The 16,009-nt window shown below is 56.1% G+C and overlaps 1 protein-coding gene across 1 annotated transcript; it reads right to left on the reverse strand.

Annotated features, from left to right (window-relative positions):
• Window positions 1-7,648: 7,648 nt before the first annotated feature.
• On the reverse strand, window positions 7,649-14,567 carry GRIFIN (galectin-related inter-fiber protein). The gene is made up of 4 exons (XM_031024486.2): window positions 14,482-14,567; window positions 14,225-14,384; window positions 13,728-13,894; window positions 7,649-7,775 (listed from the first exon to the last, which is right to left on the reverse strand). Exons 1-4 carry the CDS (start codon window positions 14,565-14,567, stop codon window positions 7,649-7,651), a joined length of 540 nt encoding a protein of 179 aa, XP_030880346.2.
• Between the last annotated feature and the right edge of the window lie 1,442 nt (window positions 14,568-16,009).

Consider the following 16,009-nt stretch of genomic DNA (forward strand, 5'->3'; position numbering starts at 1 on the left):
TCCTTTGCCTTTCCCCGTCAATTTTAGCGTAATTATGTCTATATTTACAAAAAAGAATATTTCCAGAACTTTTATAGAATTGCATTAAATCTGTATATCAGTTTGGGGAGAAGTGACATCTTCCCAATGTTGAGCCTTCTAATCCATGAGCATAGTATGTCTTTCCATTTACTTTATTTCTTTCTTCAGAGTTTGCAGTTTTTAGCATAGACATCTGTACACGTTTTATTAGATTCACATCTGTGCATTTTGGGTTTTTTTTTTTTTGAGTGATTGTAAATGGTACTGTTATTTTTCATTGTTGTTTGTTTCTTTTAAAGGAAGAGAGAGAAAGTGCATGTGTGTGAGCAGGGGTGGGAGGGAGGGGCAGAGGGAGAGAGAGAATCTCAAGCAGACTCCATGCTCAGCATGGAGCCTGAAGTGGAGCTCTATCTCATGACCCTGAGATTATGACCTGAGCCTAAATCAAGAGTTGGATGCTTAACCAACTGAGCCACCCAGGCACCCCTGGTATTGTACTTTTAACACAACAAAATGATATAGCAAACACAGATACAATAGTACCACAAAAATAATCAATGTTTACTTCTTTAAAAATGGCTTTGTTGAGATGCAATTAGCACAACATAAAATGTACCTGTTGTACATGACTCCTACTAAATTTACAGGATTGCGCAACCACAATCCAGTTTTAGAAACTTTCCATCACACCAGAAGCTTCCCCCAGCCCATCTACAGCCCATCTACCGCCCATCTACCGCCCATCCACAGCCATCTTCCCCCAGCCCTCCTGCTTCCACCCAAGCCCCTGGCATCCATGTCCATAGATCTGCCTTTTCTGAACGTTCACATACATGGAATCCTACAGTATGGAGTCCCCCGCATCCATCTGCATTCAGCATCATGTTCTTGAGGCTCATCCATGTTGCAGGGATCTGTACCTCATTCTTTTCCTGGTGAACAGCATTCTGTGGTGTGGATGGACCGCATATGGTGCATCCCTTCCCGAGTCGATGGATATTTAGATGGTTTCCAGCTTGGGGCCGTTATGGAAATACCGCTACGAACATCCATATACTCAGCGCGTGGACATGTTTTCATCTCTCTTGGGTAGATTCCTGAGGATGGAAGTCCCGGGTCGTATGATAAGTTCATGTTTAACTTTTTAAAGAAGCTGCCAGGCTGCTTTCACAAAGTGACCGTACTGTTTTATACCGGCAATGCATGAGGGATTCCAACTGCCCTCCATCATGCGCTTAATTATTGTCTTTCTTGATTATAGCCCTTCCAGTAGGTGTGTCCTGGGATCTCATTGTGGTTTTAATTTACATTTCCTTAATGACTAATGATGTTGAGCATCTTGCTTATATGCTTGTTATCAATTCATGTATCTTCTCTGACGAACTATTCAGGTCTTCTGCCCATTTTTCCGTTAGGTTTTCTTACTGACTTGTGTTTTCTATATATACATGTATATATGGACATGAGTCTTTTATCAGATATACACTTTACACATGTTTTCCCCCCAGTTTATGGCTCATCTGTTCATTTTCTTAATGGTGTCACTTGAAGAGGATTTTTTTTATTTATGATGAAGTACAGCTTATCAATTTTTCTTTTATAGATTGTGCTTTTCTGATGGCATATATCTAACTCAAGATCACAGAGATGTCCTCTGTTTTCTTACAGAAGTTTTATAGTTTTCGCTGTTACATGGAGCATTTTGAGAGATTTCTTGAGCTTGGTGTAAGGTTTATCCTCTGTGTTTATAATACCCGATTGTTCTAGTGCCATTTGTTGAAAAGACTATCCTTTCTCCATTGAATTGTCTTGGTACTTTGGTTGAAAATCAACTGCCCATAAATACAAGGGCTCATTTCTGGGCTCTCAGTTCCGTTCCACTGATCTATATGCCTAGCCTTGTGCCAGGACAGTAACTGTCTTGATTCCTGTGGTTTTATTCAAGTTTGGAAGTCGTGCAGTGCCAGTCCTCCAGCTTTGCTCTTCTCTTTCAAAATTATTTTGGCAATTGTTCTAGGTCCTTTGAATTCCCATATAAACTTTGGGATCAGCTTCTTAATTCCTACCCAAAAAACCCTACTAGGATTTTAATAAAGATTGTATTGAATCTATAGGTCACTTTGGGGAGAATTGAATATAGAATGTCTTTCCATCTACCAGAATACTACTGTGTCAGTGATGTTTTGTTCTTTTCAGTACACAAGCCTTGCCCTTCTTTTGTCATGTTTATTCTTAAGCATTGTGTTATTGTGGATGGAATTATTAATTTTATTTTCAGGATGTTCATTGCTTGTATATAGAACTATAATTGATTTCTGTATATTAATCTTATATCCTGCTACCTTGCTAACCTGGTTTATTAGTTCTGGTGGCTCTTTGTGGGGATTCCTTAGGATTTTCTACATTAAGGATTATGCCATCTGTGAATAAAGATAGTTTTTTGTTTTTTGTTTTTAAAGATTTTATTTATTTATTTGAGAGAGAGACTGAGAGAGAGAGAGCATGAGAGGGGGGAGGGTCGGGAGGGTCAGAGGGAGAAGCAGACTCCCCGCCGAGCAGGGAGCCTGATGCGGGTCTCGATCCCGGGACTCCAGGATCATGACCTGAGCCAAAGGCAGTCGCTTAACCAACTGAGCCACCCAGGCGCCCAAGATGGTTTTACTTCTTCCTTTGCAATCTGGATTTCTTTGGTTTCTTTCTTTTTTTTTTTTTTAGTTCATTTTTTTTATTCCTTATTCCACTGGCTAGAGTCTTCAGCATAATGTTGAATAACAAGGATAATAGATATCCTTTGTTCCTCATTCCTAAAGGGGGAAAAATCCAGTCTTTCATCATAAAATACAACAAATAGCTATAGCTTCTTATAGATGCCTGTATCAGTCTGAGGAAATCCCCTTCTATTTCTAGTGTGTTGTGAGTTTTTATTATCAACTGGTGTTAATCTTGGTCAGATGCTTTTCCTGCATCTATTGACATGATCGTGTGTTTTTTGTCCTTTATTCTATTAATGCAGTGTATCACATTATTGGTTCTGAACATTAAACCAACTTTGCATTCCTGGAATAAATTCCATCTGGTCATGGTGTAGGATCCTTTTTGCATGTTGCTGGATTCTGTTTGTAATATTTTATTAAGGATTCTTGCATCTGTGTTCCTGAGGACATAGGTCTGCAGTTTTCTTGTGATGTCATTGTCTGACTTTAGAATTAGGATGACGTTGCCCTCATGCTTCATCTTGTGATGGATTTGATATTATTTCTTCTTTAAGTATATGGTAGAATTTACCAGTAAGGCCATGTGGGCTAGACTTGCATTTGTGGGAAGATATTAACGTAGCCACCCCAACTCTCTCATGGCTATTCTTTACATATCCATTTACCTTCATCTGTTTGTGTCTTTGAATCTAAGGTTTAGGCAGCATGGAACTGGATCTTGATTTTTCTTAAGTATTTAGAAAATATAGTCTGAAAACCTCTGCCTTTTGATTGGGATGTTTGGACCCCAATTTACGTTTAATGTAATTATTGACATAATATCTATCAACCTAATTCTGTGATCCTCCAACACCAACTGAGTGTCCTACAGTTCAGTTCAGTTCTGACACTAACTACCTGGAGTCAGTGCAGACCCCACAGGTGAGGGGCCCCCGCTTCAGACATCAGCTGCAAGTCCAGGGTCCCGAGGCTGCCTGCACACCTGTCTGACTTGGCTGCACATTCATCGGCTCCCATGACCTCCCTCAGGGTCAGTAATTCACTAGAATGACTCCTAGAACTCAAGAAAGCACCATGCTTAGGATTATAGTCATAATACAAAGAATACAACTCGGGAACAGCCAAATGGAGGAGATGCACAGGGCAAGGTGGGCGGTGGGGAAGAGGGGTGCCCAGGGTTCCACAGCCCCTCCAGATGCACCACCCTCCCAGCACATCTATGTCACCACCTGGAAGTACCAGACCCCCTTGTTTAGGGGTTTGGATGGGGTTTCACTACTTAGGCTTGGCTGATTAAATCATTGGCCATTAATGATCAAACTCAGTCTTGAGCCCTCTCCCTTCCCTGGAGGCTGAAAGTTCGAACCCTCTAATCTTGGTTGGTACCTCTGGGGCCCACCCGTCCCGAAGCTGTCCAGGGCGCTGCCCAATCCGGAGTCCCCTCATTAGCATAAACCCAGGTGTGGGCCACAGGGGCTGATTATGAATAACAGAAGGCATCAATCAGGAAATTCCAAGTGTTTAGGAGCTCTGTTCCAACAACAAAGACCAAATATATGCACTTGACTATTCCACAGTTAGGTTTACATCTTTAATTTTGCTGTTTACTTTCTATATGTCTCCCATCTATTTCCTTCCTCTGTTCCTCCTTCACATCCTTCTTTCATGTTATGTAAATGTTTTTTAGAGTGCCATTTAAATTTCTCTTGGTCTTTTTAAACTGTATTTGTTAGTTTTTCTTGTAGTGATTGCTCTGAGGATTGCATGTGCCTCTTATCACAATCTCCTTCTGATTAATCCTGACTTAATTCCAGGAAAACATGGAAACTTTACTGCTTGTAACTTGGTCTCTCCCCACTGCCCTGTGCTGTTATTATCAATATACTACATCAGCGAGATGTGTGCATGTAGTCTGGTGTGTTAATATGTGCAGTCATCCCCAGAGCTTTCCATTTCTCTCCGTGGACTTGAGTGACCACCATGTGTTGTTTCTTTACAGCCTGGAGGACTTCTTTTAGCTTTTATTGTAAGACAGGCCTGCTAGCAACACATTCCCTTAGACTTTTCGCACCTGGAAATGGTTTTACTTCATCTTCATTTTTGATGGATAGTTTTGCTGGATATAGGATTCTGGGTTGGCTTTTTTTCCCTTTAGCACTTCCACCATGTCTTTCCACTGTCTTCACCGGCTTCTCTTGTTTCTGATAAGAAGTGAGCTGCGGGACGCCTGGGTGGCTCAGTCGGTTAAGCGTCTGCCTTCGGCTCAGGTCATGATCCCAGGGTCCTGGGATCGAGTCCCGCATCAGGCTCCCTGCTCCGCAGGGAGCCTGCTTCTCCCTCTGCCTCTGTCTCTCTCTCTGTCTCTCATGAATAAATAAATAAAATCTTAAAAAAAAAAAAAAAAAAGAAGTGAGCTGCTAATGCTGTCATTCCTGAATATGTGAGGGTGGTTTTCCTCTTGCTGTCGCATACTTTTCTCCCTGGTTTGATTATGGCCTTGTGGGGGCCTTGAGCCTGTGGGTGCAAGCAATAGCTCCAACCTTGCAAATTCCACTCAAGACGCAAGTCTGGGAAGCAAATCCGTCAAGCAGCCCGTCCTTGCTGATCTGGGCAGTGAGAAGAAGGGCCCAGCCAGAGGACCCTCCAGGTACTTCCAGGGTACCTCCCAGAGATGGGAGGGCAGATTCCAGGATCGTCCACACCCCAGGACCACACTGTGCAGGGCAGGGCAGGTCTCCAAAGGGAAGTTGGCTTGTACTTGGAAAGGGGCAAGTGAGACAGTGTCCCCTCCCCCTGGATGGGGAGGAGTTAAGGAAGGTGACAGTGTATAGGGAAAGAATCAGGAGAAGGGCATTTGGGCAGAGTGGTCAGTGGGGGCAAAGGTTTGGAGGCTACACAGCGTGCGAGCAGTATGTGCTCTCGTCTGCCTGGGGACAGAGGCACGGAGGTCAGGAGGGACTGGTGAAGCCACCCCGTTGGCTCACATGGGCTCATGATCCACATCATAGTGATGCTGTCATTTCGCCAACGCTGCCCAGCAGAGGTTGGGCCTCTCACCCATTGTCTGGTTGAAGCAAGCCCTGACTCAGAGCCTTATCCAGGGCTGGCCCTGACTCCTAACTCATGTCTTTTCCAGGCCTCGGTTTCCCCATCTACCAAAGCCAGGGTGCACTCACCTTCCCAGGCTGCTGAGAGGCCGGAGCGTGGGAAAGCGCTCAGCTACACGTCCATGGCCAAAGACACGCCAAGGCCATTGTACCGGCCTGGTCTCCTGGGCGCTTGCCACACTCTGGTGCCCCAACAATGCCCGCCTCTGAGGGGAACTGCGGGTGGGCCGTAACCATGGCGAGGGGCCCTGTGAGGCAGCAGCGCCAACTGCCTATCCAGGGTCAGCCCGGCCTGCGGCCCTGGTTACGGCTTTGTCCCACGGGCTGGAATCGGTCCCGTGCTAGCGGGCTGAGAATGGCTGGCTGTCAGGGAGGGCAGAGCTTACCGAAAAGGAATGGAGCTCTTGGCTGGAGAGGGGTTGAGGTTGAGAGGGGATGGGGAGCTCTTTCCAGGGTCCTGAAACCACAGCCGGGTTTGGGTCGGAGTGCGGCCTGGGTCGCTGCACTCCTGGCAGTGCCTTCCCCGCAGGGCCGTGAGGAGCCCCTCCGCCCCCACCACACCCCCACCCTCTGTGCAGGGCCCCACAAGGTGCAGGAGGCTGCCTCTCCAAGTTCCGGGATGTTCCAGGCAGCTGGCCAGAGTACACGGGGTCCCCTCTGGGATTCCCCGCACTCTCTCACAGCCTGGATGTGGCTCGGTCACCGGCTCTGCCTCCTTCCCGTGACGTGTGGGGCATGAGTGTGGGGCTTCTGCCAGGCCCAGAGTGGCCAGCTCCTCTCCAGCCATGCGGGTCAGAGTCTCCCCAAAATTTGTGTTTACAAACCCATGTTTGCAAACTTAAGACCTCATTTTTTTTTTTAAGTAAGGAGAAAAACAATACAAATGGGACTGCATATATATATTCTTCCAACTGCAGCCACCCAAATATCTAGAGGACTCTGGAATCAGATCGCCTGGGTTCAAATCCCAGCTCTGCCACAGACATGCTGTGTGACCTCAGGCAGATGCCTCCCCTCTCTGTGTCTGAGTCCCCTCGTCTATGAAGCCAACCCCATAGGGCTCTTGTGAAGATAAGCGAGGTCATCACTGAGTGTTTAGGAAGGACACCTGCTCTCCTGAGCCCTCAAGGGCCTGGCCCCACTCCGAGCCTGCACTGTTCTAGCTCTCCTGAGTTCCTGACTGACCTCATCTCTGCCGGGTCTGCCTTTAGCCCCTGAAATCCTCACGAAGAACCCAGCCAGGGAGGGCAAGAGAGCAGAGAGGGAACTGGGTGTGGGAGCGGCCCAGACTCCGGAGGACCTAACTGTCAGAGGTGTTACCACCCACCCCAAGCTGGGGTCAAGACCCCACCCCACTGGAGGGGCCTCCAGAGGAGGTGGGAGGTTAGGAAGAGCCTCAGGGGGAGGGGGAGAGGCAGGGTGGTGTTTCTTCCCCAACCAGTCATCCTCTCTCTTACTTGGAGCCCCCCACCCCCCTTTCCCTGTTGGTCTGGGCTGCCCTTGCCTCCTGTCTGCTCTCCCCACCCATGGGAACCTAAAACATAGCTGGGGGGCTAAAGCAAATGAGGCCAGCCAGACCCTATCCTACCCTCCTCTGCAAACCAGAGGCACCGCTCCTCAGTAAAAAGCCAGGACCATGCATGATACAGAGAGGGCGTTCGGTCCTGTCTGTAGGACCCCACCCTCCATGACCTCCATGGCCTGACAAGCCTGGTCTCCAGGACCCGCCAGGCCACCAGCCAGAGGGGACAGCCCCAGGGTCAGGCACCCACACCAGTGCCACCTCGACCTCCTGCAGGAGAACCATCAGGTCCAGAAGACCCAGGGCCGGGGGCTCCATGCCAACTTGAGGAGGCCCCAAGTCAGCCGGGGGTCGGTGTGCTGGGCTCCCGTGAGGACATCCATGGTGAACCAGAGCTGGACCCAGGGTGCCCTGCAGAGAAGGGGTGCAAGCAGGGGGTGTCATGCTTCCCTTTTTGCCCCATCCCCACCTCCCAGCAGTCCTGGGGCCATGGAGAGGGCAGAGAGGGAAAGCCTTTGGGTCTCAGCCAAGAGGAGTGCTCCCAAGGGAGAAGGACCCCACTGCCCAGGTGCAGAGAGGACACGATCGTCTGGCAAGTACTCCTACGATGAGAGCCCTCACGGGCTCTCCCCCATCTTGGCCACCCTACTTGTCCCACTTTGACCTCTGCCCCTGGGTGGGTAGAAACCACAACCCCTGCCCAAACCCCTCCTTCCAGAGGGTCCCTCCTGCCCAGGGCTCCTCCCCTATCCCAGCCGCACCCCACAGGTGCCCACGGCTCCCCAGCCCCCCAGGGTCCCATCCCCTTGGGTGGGGCTGCTCATCTCCTGCCCGGGGAGGGGGGGTCTCTGCAGCCACCACTGGGGGTGGGGGGCTCAGGTCCTCCTGGCCCACCCTCTGGAGTGGAGGGCTGCTCTGCTTGGTGCTGAAAAGACAGCTCCGGTCAGCGGCCAGAGGGGTTGAGGGAGGGAGCTTGGGAGGACAGCTCTACTTGCAGCCCTGCGGCAGTGATGCGGGGTGACCAGTGACGAGGGGGCAGCCGAGGCCAGCACCCAGGTCGCACCGCCGTGCCTCGCTGTTGTCCACACCTTGCCCCCTGGCCCCTCTCTGTGTGCCAAGTGTCCCCTGCCCGGCGGCGCCAGGCCCCACAGCCCCCAGGCTCCTGGAGACGCTGCTACCCCATTTCATAGGAGAGGAAAGTAGGCCTCAAAGAAGAGCTACGAAGGGGTAGCGAGCGTTAGGGATGTGTGAGCTGGGGTGTCCAGGTGCGGGTCTGAGGTCGGCCACTTGGGTTGAAATGTGTGAAAACCCAGGACGGGGTGGGAGGAAGCCATGGAGCAAAGCGCTAGGCCCTGAATGCAGGGAGCGGCGGATTCACAGGTGTTCACTGAACAGCATTTCCACTTTCCGTACGTCTGAAACTTTTCGTGACAAAATGTGGGAGGACAAATGTACACACGCCTCCCGGTCGCCGTTCCGAGTAGCCCGTGCGGCCAGGTTTCCCGAGCCCTTCTGGAGATGGTCGATGGTGCACAGTCCGGCGTGTACCTAGCTCTTCTCGTCCCACCGTGGGGCAGGCCCTGCTGCCCGTGGGCTGCTGTCCCCACTGCTGCCGGCATGGGACCTCCGGCGTGGACACCTGTGGGGCCCCCGGGACAGGCAGCCCCCACACCCTGTCACAGGATCGGCCCTGGGGGCCCCAGGTGGTGATGGGCTTTGCCACTCGAGGCCACTGAGGCCGAGAAGAGGTGCACTGGGGGTGTCACTGTAGCCCGAGGCACCTGGCCCTGATGGCCCCCAGCCCTCCAGGGTCATGCTCGGCATCAGCCTCCCTCCACACCCCTGCACTCGTGGTGGCTGTTCCGAAACCTGCAGGAAGAGACGGGTGAGCCAAGGCCCAGGACACCCGGCGTGGGCATGGAGACATCCAGGGGGCCTGGCAGGGAGCAGCTCTGGCCTGACCCCGCACTGCCCTGGCAGGGAGGGAGCAGAGGGGCTCATGCAGACCATGTTCTCCTGCTCTTGGGGCTGCGGTGTGCTCCTCAGAGCTGTCCCAGTCCCATCTACAGAATTGGAAACTGAGGCTCAGAGAGGTGGTGATTTGCTCGAGCCCACACAGCGTTCACTCCATCCTTCAGCCTAGTGCCATGCCCTGGGTTCTGCTGTCAATTAGGCGGGGGGAGGAGGGGCTGGCCATCCCTGATGCTCCCCGTCTCCACCTTGGGCCCAGGTTCTCATTCTGGGGAAACAAAGAGTGGGTCTTTGCCACCTGGATTTGGGGTTGAGGGGAAACCCATGTCTGGAGCACCCTCTGCTGGGTGGTCTGTTTCTCATGGGGCCCTGGAGGCTTTAGGAAGGGGCTAGAATATTAGGGGAGGGCAGAAAGGCACTCCCCACCTTCAGGTGTCCAGGTGAGACAAAGCAGGGTGAAAGTTGGCTTTAGACCAGGGGTCTCGAACTGACTGCCCCTGGGGCAGCTTGCTTAGAGATTGCTGCTGGGTTCAGGGCTCACCATGGAGGCCAGTATTCAAAAACAGATATCAGATGCGTTAACTTCAGATCTTTTAAAATCGGAAGATCTGCCCACCCTGCACGCTTCCCTGTGCATAGGAAGAAGGAGCCAAGTGTGATGGGCTACGTACCTTCGTGTTAGCCACAGACCACACCGGTCCCTTTCGCCCTGCGCCCACCTGCCTCATTTCGTCACGTGGCCCCGTGGGCACTTGCGCTCTCTTCTTGACCATCCAGAGGGCCTGGTACCTTCAGCCAGCCGGTGGCATTGGAAGTCTGTACACATAACCCTGCGAGGGCCACCGCCTCCTGGGCAGGACAGCTGTGCTTCCCCAGACAGGCCCGGCCCAGTGGACCACCCCCCGTGCGTGTGGGCACGCACGCGCATGCACACACACACACACACACACACGCAACTGAGGGGGGAGCCCGGCCCTCTGAGGGGTTGGCTCTGCTTGCCTGGAGCAGGGGGCTGTCCCGGTGGGCCTCTTCCGACTCCTCTGGCTGGAGCACCCCACCCCGCCGAGGTCTTAGGGTCTCTGACGGGCATCACGGAACGCGTGGCCTCCTTCCAAGGAGCCTCCGTTATGGCACAGAGGAGGGACGGACGCGAGGAGCAGAGTTAAGCCTCCTCTAGAATTTGCTTCAATCACTACTGTGGTAGGGAGTGAACTGCTTGTCCCTAGAAGGGTTTAAGCGGGGTCTGTTTCTGTTTACTCGTTTATTTAACAGATATTTGTTGGTGCGTAGGATGTGCCAGGCCTTGTTGCAGGTGTGAGGACTCCCGTGGTGACCTCCCTGGGCGGCCGGCCGTGCCCCGGAGCTGACCGTCGGTGGGGACGGACAGCTGGTGCACCTGTGATGGATGCTAAATCCGTGAACCACAAGGTGCTAGTTGGGACGAGTAGTGGGAAGGAGCGAGCCAGGCTGAGTGCTGGGGAAGAACGGCAGGGAGGTGCTGGTGCCAAGGCCCTGGGGCAGAGATGGCTCCGCGCGCTCCAGGATGGGGTAGGAGGTGGACGGGCAACGGGACGGATGAAGCCAAAAGTGCGAGGCCTCTGGGCCGTGGCGGGGAGGAGATTGGGCTCGTTCTCATCTCTCGAGTTCAGGGACCAGCTTATTACAGTCGGAGCCCTTATGATTCTGTGGTCCCTGTTGGGGGGTGACGTCTCTAGCTTGTTCAAAGCTCTGAGTGATTCTCTTCAAGTCAGCCATTCAGTAGCTCACTTACTCATCAGCAAACATCTCCAGAGCCAGCTGTGCTGGGGCTGGGGAAAGACCTGGCCCCCCACCTCCAGAAGAGGCAGTGTGATGGGGGTGGGGAGGAGAGGCCAGCAGAGGGTGTAAAGCACAGCTGGAGGTCAGGGAGGGCTTCCTGGAGGAGGCGTCAGCTGAGGGCCCAGCCACGGGGCTGCAGTGCTGCGCTGGAACACAGTTCCAGCCACCCGCACTGAGTGCCGAGGGCAGGGGCAGTAGCGGAAGCGGTCATCACAAGGTGTGCCACCCTGCGGCAGGACCCTCTGAGCTCACAGCTCCCTGCCCCTCCCCCACAGAAGGGAAGACTGAGGCCCAGGAATGAATGCGTGGGTCCGGCGCCCCTGTGGTCTGAATTGCCCCTCGGCAGCTTGTAACCCGGAGCAGGCGAAGGGCTGATTCGAAGCTGACTCAGCTCAGGGCCAGCAGTCGAGGGATGGGTATGCGTGTGCTCGTGCATGCGTGCGCGTGGGGTCCGTCAGGCCTGGAATTTTTGGCTCCACCCCTCATTTGCTGAGCAAGCCTCCTCAAGTTACTTAACCTCTCTGAGCCTGTTTCACATCTGCAGGATGAGTGTTGCTCTCCCTACCTGGCCGAGTTCTTGGGAGACGGTGCGGGCCTGGCCCTTGTGTAGGGCCCAGCAACACTCAGAGGCAGTGTGTCCGGCTCTGAGCCGCAGGCCATCCCCAGGCTTGGTGACCCATCCCCACCCCCGGGAAAAGAAAGGCTGGCATCGAATTTTGTTTTTTTGCCCTCCCACCTTGCATGGCTACTGGGGAGACAGCACTTCATGACAGGGGCCTTTGGTCTGTAGGGAAACTGAGGCCCACAGAGGGTGAGCCGCCAGCTCAGGTCACAGAGCATCAGGAGCCTGGCACCTCGAGCAGGGACGCCCCTATCGCTGGGCTCAGAGTCCCAAGAACAGAAGCAACCTGGCCAGATCACAGATGCGGGTCGGGGCGCCCCCTGCCCCACACGGCGTGGGCGACCCCCTTCCCAATACCCCAGGCCTTCCCAGGGTACAGGTCGGCCTGCCGGCCCCCAGCCTCCCGTCGTCTCGTCTGTCCTGGACGCAAAAGGCCAGGCCTCCCACAGGCAGGGGCAGGGCGGGAAGGGGCTCCTGGGCCAGCTGGGCTGTGGACGCCGGCAGGGAAGTGCGCGGAGACAGGACGGAAGCGACTGCTGGAGTCTGGGGCCACCATTGTCTCACCTGGGGTGGGGGTGCTGAGATGGCCCCATGCTGAAGCTGACTCCTGCACCCTAGCCTCAGTTTCCCTGTCTGTAAAACCTCAGCCAGAGGCGTGTGTGTCCGGCATTGCTCAGCAGGTGACACGTGCAGCCGGCCATCCAGTGCTTTGCCCAGATCCACTCACGGCCTGAGGGCTCCACTTGTCCCCAGGGGCTCCGGAACTGGCCCAAGGTCATACCTCAGGGCAGCAGGGCTGGAACCCAGACCCGGGCTGCAGGCTCCAGAGCCCAGGGCCTTACCTGCTCAGCCCTCCTGTCTGCTACACCCACCTGCCTCTTCCTTAAGGAATCCCTTGTCAGGCTAAATCCTGGGGAGCCTCATCCTGAGCAGCGACATCCCCACTTTCATCAAGATCGATGGATAAACAGACGATAGATGGATAGAAGGGTAGACAGAAGGCTGACTGACTGGTAGATACAACAGCTGGGGTTGAATCCAGCGCTGGGAGGCTGCGAGCTGCACTCCCCGTCCCCAGACGAGATTTTCAGGGCTCCCTCCCTTCCTCTGCACCCACCCTGCCCCCACTCCACACACACACACACACACACACACGCACGCACGCACACACACACACACACACACACACCCCAGCAGGACTGGGAGCACGTCTCACTTCCAGGTGGGACAAGGAGAAACAGGAAAGACTCCGTCCTTCCGCCCAGCAGGAAGCAGGGCGAGGAGGCTTCGGGACCTCCCAGCAGACTGGGACTGGGCAGGATGTTCTCCCAAGGGCTGAGCCAGAGGGGGTGTGCCCAGGGGTCTTGCAAGAGCAGCTGGCCAGGAGCCCCCCATCATCCGATGTCATCTGACACCACTCCCCTTCCAGGGAACGAGGGGAAGAGGTGAGGGGTCAGACCATCCCCAGGGCACATAGGTCTCTGGAGACACCCCACCCCCATCTCTGGTGGGGGAGTCTAGGGCTGCATCCATCACCCCAACCTCACCCCCTCCGGTCCCGCACTAGCAGCCGAGCCCCTGCAGCCTGCTCAAACTTTATTGAAGGTAGATCTAGAATAGGAGGGGCCAGAACCACAGACCACTCCCCTCAGCTCCCTCTGCGTGGGCTCCACTGAACAAGGGATGGTTGATGGCCGAGGCTCCCTCCGGGGACTTCGGGTACAGCTCAGTGGCCCCCGTCCCTGCAAGCATCCAAGACACCCGCCTCAGCCCCAGCCCAGAACCAAGCCTGGCCATGGGGTTGGGATGTGGACAGTGGGCCCTGCTCCCTCGGGCTTGCAGAGGACGAAGCAGGGCCCCCCTCCCGGGCTGCTGGGGCCTGAGGGGTCCCCCGGTGCGGTAGGGGCGCAGAGCTGGAGAGCGGTGGGGCGGGGGGGGGGCAGGTACGTTACCACCAGCTCAGGTCCCTCCTGGCCAGCTCCACCTGGGCCAGGCGGTGGTCACTCAGCACCTGCACCCGGGTGATGGCCGCCAGTGGCCTGTGACGGTGTGCGAACTGCAGCACCTTGTGCTCCTGGGCGTGGACATGGAAGTGCTCCTCATCTGAGCTGACCTCCATCTGGGGACGGGAGGCCGGTGACCCACGGCCTGCCATGGAGCCCGGGTCCCCTCACCACACGGAATGCCCCGTCATGCAGGCCCGCCCCAGATGGGAGCCCCGAGCCCCAGCCGGACGGACGTCCCCTTCCTCACTGAGGGGTGCACCCGCCTGCACCCAGCAGTGAGACTCCCCGCGGTCTTTACCTGTAAACCTCCACAGTACGCAGGGGACGCAGCGTCCTCCCCACAAAGCAGCGGTAGCTAGCCTCACAGCCCGATAGCCTCACAGGTACCCCAGTCCTGGCCTCCCCCCGCCCCCCACGGGCCTCCCCTCCGCTGCCCCCTTCACCTCAAAGGGCTCCCCCAGCACCAGCCGGAAGGCGCTGGACACTTCCTCCTGGCCCCAGCGGCCCCCCTGGAAAGTGTTGCCCACCACGGTGGCACTGGAGAACCGGGGCTTGATGTGGAAGGCAATGTCCCCCGCCTCGGACAGGAAGTTGATCTCAAACCTGGGGGGTGTCATGGGGGCTGTGAGACAGCAGATGCCTGGGGAGTCACCCTGCCCAAGGCTGAGAGGGGACCCCTGGGGAGGGTGGTGACCCTTACTTGTCCTCTCCAGAGTCAGAGTGTCCCTGGACCAGCAGGCTCCAGCCAGGGGCCAGGCCCCCTGCACAGAAGGCTTCGAACTGCATGCAAAAGGGGGCAGAGTGTACCCCATTTGTCCAGGGGGCCCCAGCCAGTCTCACGCCCAGCTCGGGCTCTTCCCCAGGACCCTGGCCCTCTGAGCAGCGTTCCCTTCACGTCAGGGCAGTAGGGGTCCCCCACCCCATGCCCTCTCGTCCTGCAGGCCTGGGGAAGGAGCACCGGAGATGCGGGGAGCCCCCGCCTGGGCCTGCTTCCTTCTCACCCACCTGCAACGCCATCTCGCCAGCTTCTGTGGGTGCGGAGCATGAGCCGGGGCATATAGGCAGGTGGGCAGGCCGGGCCGGGTGCGGAGCCCCACCCCAGGGACAGCCAGCAGGCTGCTCCACCCCTCCCTTCCCCCCACCCCGCTTCTCCCCCTGACGATCAGCAGGTATGCCATTCAAGCACCAGAGACAGGATGGCTGGCCCTGGGCCCCTCCCACCCCCACTTCACTTTTTAGGGTCCTAGGAAAGCACTTCTGCCTCCCACCCCAAGCTTGCTTCCTCTGGGCATCCAGGGACCCAAACCCTTATCACTGCTCAAGTAGGGGAGGGGGGACGGCAGGCCCACCGACACTGCCTGGGCCTTCTGGGGGCCGAGCCTGTGTCCCCCCCAGCCCAGCCCAGCCCAGCCTCCCCGGCTGCCCTGCTCCAGCCAGCTCAGCTGGCCCCACGGGGCACTGGGATTAGGATGGGGCTGTGGTCAGCGCATTCCTGGGCTCTGGCTGATGGAGTGGGGGAGGGCCTTTCCCACACCCCAACGCCCCCCCTGGCCTGGTGCCTCAGCCCCTCTCAGCTGAGCTGGGGAGGAGGCCAGGCTGGGGCCCCCACCGAGTGTGTAGGGGAGAAGGACAGGGTCTCCCCAGGCTTTCAGGGCAGCTGTGGGGCCGCCTGGCTGGACTGTCCAGGGAGCTGGCCCAAAGGGGAGCCAGGCTGGGCCCGTGGAGCGCTGGGGCTGCTGCGTGCGGTGAGTGTGTGGGGAGCGTGGGCATGTGGTGAGCGCCGGATCCCGTGGCTGCACGAGCAAGTGTCTGTGCACACGTGGGCCTGTGCGTGTGAGTGGTGTCGTGTGCGAGTGCACGTGTGTGTGCCTCCGGCCCCCCCTGCTGTTTCCCTGCCCAGTGCATCTCAGGCCCAGGCCCCGGGGGTAGCCCAGCTGCCTGCAACCCCATCATTCCCCTCGGCCTCCCCCGTGTGCGGGCCAGTCTTGGGGAGGGGGGCATGCTAAGGCCGGGAAGGGACACGGAGATGGCCGGACGGCTCATTGGCAGTGCGGGCACTGTGCAGCGCTACAGTCCTCCCGGGTGGCACGGGCAGGGCTGGTGGGGCCTGCAGGGGGCAGCGCTGAGCAGCGGAGGTGCTGCCCAAGGAGCCTTCCTCGGTGGTGTCCTGGCTCCCACAACTGGCCTACCTTGCAGAGCCCTGTCCCAACCCAGCCTGGCCGTCCTGG

The sequence above is a fragment of the Leptonychotes weddellii genome, chromosome 5, assembly GCF_054177405.1.
Source record: "Leptonychotes weddellii isolate Sample4059 chromosome 5, ASM5417740v2, whole genome shotgun sequence".
NCBI lineage: Eukaryota > Metazoa > Chordata > Mammalia > Carnivora > Phocidae > Leptonychotes > Leptonychotes weddellii.